This window comes from Coregonus clupeaformis, chromosome 24 (genome assembly GCF_020615455.1).
Source record: "Coregonus clupeaformis isolate EN_2021a chromosome 24, ASM2061545v1, whole genome shotgun sequence".
NCBI classification, from domain to species: Eukaryota; Metazoa; Chordata; class Actinopteri; order Salmoniformes; family Salmonidae; genus Coregonus; species Coregonus clupeaformis.
Window position 1 is genome coordinate 26,908,861 of NC_059215.1, and position 7,500 is coordinate 26,916,360.

Below are 7,500 nucleotides of genomic sequence, written 5' to 3' on the forward strand. Positions count from 1 at the left end.
CCTTTACACAGACACACTCACATCACTGTCAGTACTTCAACTACCACAGTACCTTTACACACACATCACTGTCAGTACTTCAACTACCACAGTACCTTTACACAGACATCACTGTCAGTACTTCAACTACCACAGTACCTTTACACAGACACACTCACATCACTGTCAGTACTTCAACTACCACAGTACCTTTACACAGACACACTCACATCACTGTCAGTACTTCAACTACCACAGTACCTTTACACAGACACACACACATCACTGTCAGTACTTCAACTACCACAGTACCTTTACACAGACACACACACATCACTGTCAGTACTTCAACTACCACAGTACCTTTACACAGACACACTCACATCACTGTCAATACTTAAACTTCCACACAATATCATGGATCTTTACACAGACACATCACTTTCAGTACTTCAACTAAATATGCCATTTAGCAGACGCTTTTATCCAAAGCGACTTACAGTCATGCGTGCATACATTTTTTTTTTTTGTGTGTATGGGTGGTCCCGGGGATCGAACCCACTACCTTGGCGTTACAAGCGCCGTGCTCTACCAGCTGAGCTACAGAGGACCACAATATCTTTACACAGACACGCTCACATCACTGTCAGTACTTCAACTACCACACAATATCATGGATCTTTACACAGACAGTACTCACATCATTGTCAGTACTTCTGCTACCTCATATTGTACACAGTAAGCTCGCCTCCTCTCCACAAGGCAACAGGTCTTCATGCTTTGACACCATCATCACTACAACCAGAGACAATGACCATTACACAGAGGGATAGAACTATCCCTAGAAAGCTCTAGAAGACAGATGACATCATGCTGCTGACATCACAGACTGCTGAAATCAATTAAATCAAAACATCAAACACAATCCCGTCAAAACATTCCCTCTGATCATCCAACTCTGGTTCTACCTCTTTTGACTTTATCCACCCGGCCAAAGCGGCAGAAGGATTTGGTCTTCCCTGGGTTGGGGCTGGCGTTAGGACCAGGTTTAATGCCTGAGCAGGGGTCAGGGTTGAGGTGTGAAGAGGGTCCGTTGCGGGCTGCAGGGACCCTCTTCTTGTTCTTGTGGACGCTGTTCCCCATGGTGATGGAATCCGGGGTAATCCTCACCCCCCTACACGGGGTCTAGAGTCCAGGTGAAGGAGGCGTCCCAAAAGGCAACATCTGGATAGTTCCTCTTCAAGAGCTCACACACTCCCCCCTGGTCCTGTAGCTCACTCCCCCCTGGTCCTATAACTCACTCCCCCCTGGTCCTGTAGCTCACTCCCCCCTGGTCCTGTAGCTCACTCCCCCCTGGTCCTGTAGCTCACTCCCCCCTGGTCCTGTAGCTCACCCTCTCAGCCCTTTACACACAAAGTCACAAACACTTTAGCATACACACACTACTGGAAAAACGCACTCATCCACTCAGTCTCATGCTCTGTCATGCCTTCCCTGTTTTCGCTAAATACACATTCATGTTGCTGTAAATCTGGCTAGAGACAACTCATTCTCTCACGCTCCACTTCACCCTAGTAAACAAACACATACGCACTGACACTGCTCTAGCCACACACTGACACACTGACACTTCTCCAGCTACACACTAACACACTGACACAGCTCCAGCTACACACTGACACTGATCCAGCTACACACTAACACACTGACACTTATCCAGCTACACACTAACACTGATCCAGCTACACACTAACACACTGACACTGCTCCAGCTTGAGCACCACCACACACCTACCCTCACAACCTCACCGCTCCAGCCCGTACTCCGCCTGTCACACAAACAAGCTGCTTACAGACTCTCTCACAAACACACTGATCACTGCTCCTTGCTCACACACTCTCTCTGTCCAATACATCCAGCGGCAGCAGCAGTGACCGTACTGTTCAACTCCGCAAGCTTGTCTGTATGTGCCCCTCCCACTCTCTCTGTCTCTGTCTCTCTCTCTCTCTCTCTCTCTCTCTCTCTCTCCCTCTCTCTCCCTCTCTCTCTCTCTCTCTCTCTCTCTCTCTCTCTCTCTCTCTCTCTCTCTCTCTCTCCCTCTCTCTCTCTCTCTCTCTCTCCCTCTCCCTCTCTCTCCCTCTCTCTCTCTCCCTCTCTCTCTCTTGCTCTCTGTCTGCCAAGCTGTACTCAACAACAACTGGAACAGGTCATCTGTCTGCCAAGCTGTACACAACAATAACTGGAACAGGTCATCTGTCTGCCAAGCTGTACTCAACAACAACTGGAACAGGTCATCTGTCTGCCAAGCTGTACTCAACAACAACTGGAACAGGTCATCTGTCTGCCAAGCTGTACTCAACAACAACTGGAACAGGTCATCTGTCTGCCAAGCTGTAAACAACAACAACTGGAACAGGTCATCTGTCTGCCAAGCTGTACACAACAACAACTGGAACAGGTCATCTGTCTGCCAAGCTGTACTCAACAACAACTGGAACAGGTCATCTGTCTGCCAAGCTGTACTCAACAACAACTGGAACAGGTCATCTGTCTGCCAAGCTGTAAACAACAACAACTGGAACAGGTCATCTGTCTGCCAAGCTGTAAACAACAACAACTGGAACAGGTCATCTGTCTGCCAAGCTGTAAACAACAACAACTGGAACAGGTCATCTGTCTGCCAAGCTGTAAACAACAACAACTGGAACAGGTCATCTGTCTGCCAAGCTGTAAACAACAACAACTGGAACAGGTCATCTGTCTGCCAAGCTGTAAACAACAACAACTGGAACAGGTCATCTGTCTGCCAAGCTGTAAACAACAACAACTGGAACAGGTCATCTGTCTGCCAAGCTGTAAACAACAACAACTGGAACAGGTCATCTGTCTGCCAAGCTGTAAACAACAACAACTGGAACAGGTCATCTGTCTGCCAAGCTGTACTCAACAACAACTGGAACAGGTCATCTGTCTGCCAAACTGTACTCAACAACAACTGGAACAGGTCATCTGTCTGCCAAACTGTACTCAACAACAACTGGAACAGGTCATCTGTCTGCCAAGCTGTAAACAACAACAACTGGAACAGGTCATCTGTCTGCCAAGCTGTAAACAACAACAACTGGAACAGGTCATCTGTCTGCCAAGCTGTAAACAACAACAACTGGAACAGGTCATCTGTCTGCCAAGCTGTAAACAACAACAACTGGAACAGGTCATCTGTCTGCCAAGCTAGACTACATGACTGACAGCTCCTGTCAACACTGTGATAAAGGGAACACACAAACACATTACCTTATTACCCTATTCAACTATTACCCTATTACACTATTAAACTATTACCCTATTCAACTATTACCCTATTACACTATTAAACTATTAAACTATTAAACTATTAAACTATTAAACTATTACACTATTAAACTATTAAACTATTAAACTATTACACTATTAAACTATTTCACTATTACCCTATTCAACTATTAAACTGTTACACTATTAAACTATTACCCTATTACCCTATTACACTATTACACTATTACCCTATTAAACTATTACCCTATTAAACTATTACCCTATTAAACTATTAAACTATTAAACTATTACCCTATTACACTATTACCCTATTACCCTATTACACTATTACCCTATTACACTATTACCCTATTACACTATTACCCTATTACCCTATTACCCTATTACACTATTAAACTATTACCCTATTACACTATTACACTATTACCCTATGGCCCTATTACACTATTACACTATTACCCTATTAAACTATTACCCTATTACACTATTACCCTATTACACTATTACACTATTAAACTATTACCCTATTACACTATTACCCTATTACCCTATTACACTATTACACTATTAAACTATTACCCTATTACACTATTACCCTATTAAACTATTACACTATTACACTATTACCCTATTACACTATTACACTATTACCCTAATACAGTATTACCCTATTACACTATTAAACTATTACACTATTACCCTATTACACTATTAAACTATTACACTATTACACTATTACCCTATTACCCTATTACACTATTACACTATTACCCTATTACACTATTACCCTATTAAACTATTACCCAATTAAACTATTACCCAATTAAACTATTAAACTATTACACTATTAAACTATTACACTATTACACTATTACACTATTACCCTATTACCCTATTACACTATTACCCTATTACCCTATTACACTATTACCCTATTACACTATTACACTATTACCCTATTACACTATTACCCTATTACACTATTACACTATTACACTATTACACTATTACCCTATTACCCTATTAAACTATTACCCTATTAAACTATTACCCTATTAAACTATTACCCTATTACACTATTACCCTATTACCCTATTACCCTATTAAACTATTACCCTATTACCCTATTAAACTATTACCCTATTACCCTATTACCCTATTACACTATTACACTATTACCCTATTAAACTATTACCCAATTAAACTATTACCCAATTAAACTATTAAACTATTACACTATTACCCTATTACACTATTACCCTATTACACTATTACACTATTACCCTATTACACTATTACACTATTACCCTATTACACTATTACACTATTACCCTATTACACTATTACCCTATTACACTATTACACTATTACCCTATTACATTACATTATTACCCTATTACACTATTATCCTATGGCCCTATTACACTATTACACTATTACACTATTACACTATTACCCTATTACACTATTACCCTATTACCCTATTACACTATTACCCTATTACACTATTACCCTATTACACTATTACCCTATTACACTATTACACTATTACCCTATTACACTATTACCCTATTACACTATTACACTATTACCCTATTACATTACATTATTACCCTATTACACTATTACCCTATGGCCCTATTACACTATTACACTATTACACTATTACACTATTACACTATTACCCTATTACACTATTACCCTATTACCCTATTACACTATTACCCTATTACCCTATTACACTATTAAACTATTACACTATTACCCTATTACACTATTACACTATTAAACTATTACCCTATTACACTATTACACTATTACACTATTACCCTATTACATTACATTTTTACCCTATTACACTATTACCCTATGGCCCTATTACACTATTACACTATTACACTATTACCCTATTACCCTATTACACTATTACACTATTAAACTATTACCCTATTACACTATTACACTATTACCCTATTACACTATTACCCTATTACACTATTACACTATTACCCTATGGCCCTATTACACTATTACACTATTACCCTATTAAACTATTACCCTATTACACTATTACCCTATTACACTATTACACTATTAAACTATTACCCTATTACACTATTACCCTATTACCCTATTACACTATTACACTATTACACTATTACCCTATTAAACTATTACACTATTAAACTATTACCCTATTACACTATTACACTATTACACTATTACCCTATTACATTACATTTTTACCCTATTACACTATTACCCTATGGCCCTATTACACTATTACACTATTACACTATTACCCTATTACCCTATTACACTATTACACTATTAAACTATTACCCTATTACACTATTACACTATTACCCTATTACACTATTACACTATTAAACTATTACACTATTACCCTATTACTCTATTACCCTATTACCCTATTACACTATTACCCTATTACCCTATTAAACTATTACACTATTACACTATTACCCTATTACACTATTACACTATTACCCTATTACACTATTACACTATTACACTATTAAACTATTACCCTATTACACTATTACACTATTACCCTATTACACTATTACACTATTAAACTATTACACTATTACCCTATTACTCTATTACCCTATTACCCTATTACCCTATTAAACTATTACCCTATTACCCTATTACACTATTACACTATTACACTATTACCCTATTACTCTATTACACTATTACACTATTACACTATTACACTATTACACTATTACACTATTAAACTATTACACTATTACCCTATTACTCTATTACCCTATTACCCTATTACACTATTACCCTATTACCCTATTAAACTATTACACTATTACACTATTACCCTATTACACTATTACACTATTACACTATTATACTATTAATTACCCTATTACACTATTACACTATTACACTATTAAACTATTACACTATTACCCTATTACTCGATTACCCTATTACCCTATTACACTATTACACTATTACACTATTAAACTATTACACTATTACACTATTAAACTATTACCCTATTACCCTATTACACTATTACCCTATTAAACTATTAAACTATTACACTATTAAACTATTACACTATTACCCTATTACTCTATTACCCTATTACTCTATTACCCTATTACCCTATTAAACTATTACACTATTACACTATTACCCTATTACCCTATTACCCTATTACCCTATTACACTATTACACTATTACCCTATTAAACTATTACCCTATTACACTATTACCCTATTAAACTATTACACTATTACACTATTACCCTATTACCCTATTACCCTATTACCCTATTACACTATTACACTATTACCATATTACACTATTACCCTATTAAACTATTACACTATTACCCTATTACCCTATTACCCTATTACCCTATTACCCTATTACCATATTACCCTATTACACTATTACACTATTACACTATTACACTATTACCCTATTACCCTATTAAACTATTACACTATTACACTATTACCCTATTACCCTATTAAACTATTACCCTATTACACTATTACACTATTACACTATTACCCTATTACTCTATTACACTATTACACTATTACACTATTACACTATTACACTATTAAACTATTACACTATTACCCTATTACTCTATTACCCTATTACCCTATTACACTATTACCCTATTACCCTATTAAACTATTACACTATTACACTATTACCCTATTACACTATTACACTATTACACTATTATACTATTACCCTATTACACTATTACACTATTACACTATTAAACTATTACACTATTACCCTATTACTCGATTACCCTATTACCCTATTACACTATTACACTATTACACTATTAAACTATTACACTATTACACTATTAAACTATTACCCTATTACCCTATTACACTATTACCCTATTAAACTATTAAACTATTACACTATTAAACTATTACACTATTACCCTATTACTCTATTACCCTATTACTCTATTACCCTATTACCCTATTAAACTATTACACTATTACACTATTACCCTATTACACTATTACACTATTACCCTATTACCCTATTACACTATTACCCTATTACCCTATTAAACTATTACCCTATTACACTATTACCCTATTAAACTATTACACTATTACCCTATTACCCTATTACCCTATTACCCTATTACACTATTACACTATTACAC

General features: G+C 36.7%; 1 protein-coding gene across 3 annotated transcripts in view; it reads right to left on the reverse strand.

Moving 5' to 3' along the window:
* The window catches only part of LOC121557196 (uncharacterized protein KIAA1522 homolog), a 107,240-nt gene that overhangs the window by 80,041 nt on the left and 19,699 nt on the right, over positions 1-7,500 (reverse strand). Inside the window, exon 1 of one of the 3 annotated variants that reach the window (XM_045207137.1) lies at positions 948-1,180. The exons of the other annotated variants lie outside the window; for them this stretch is intronic. Within the exon in view, the coding sequence (XP_045063072.1) occupies positions 948-1,122 (175 nt within the window). The 5' untranslated portion in view covers positions 1,123-1,180. Of the gene's footprint in view, positions 1-947; positions 1,181-7,500 lie in introns of those variants that run through there. 3 annotated transcript variants of the gene reach the window in all.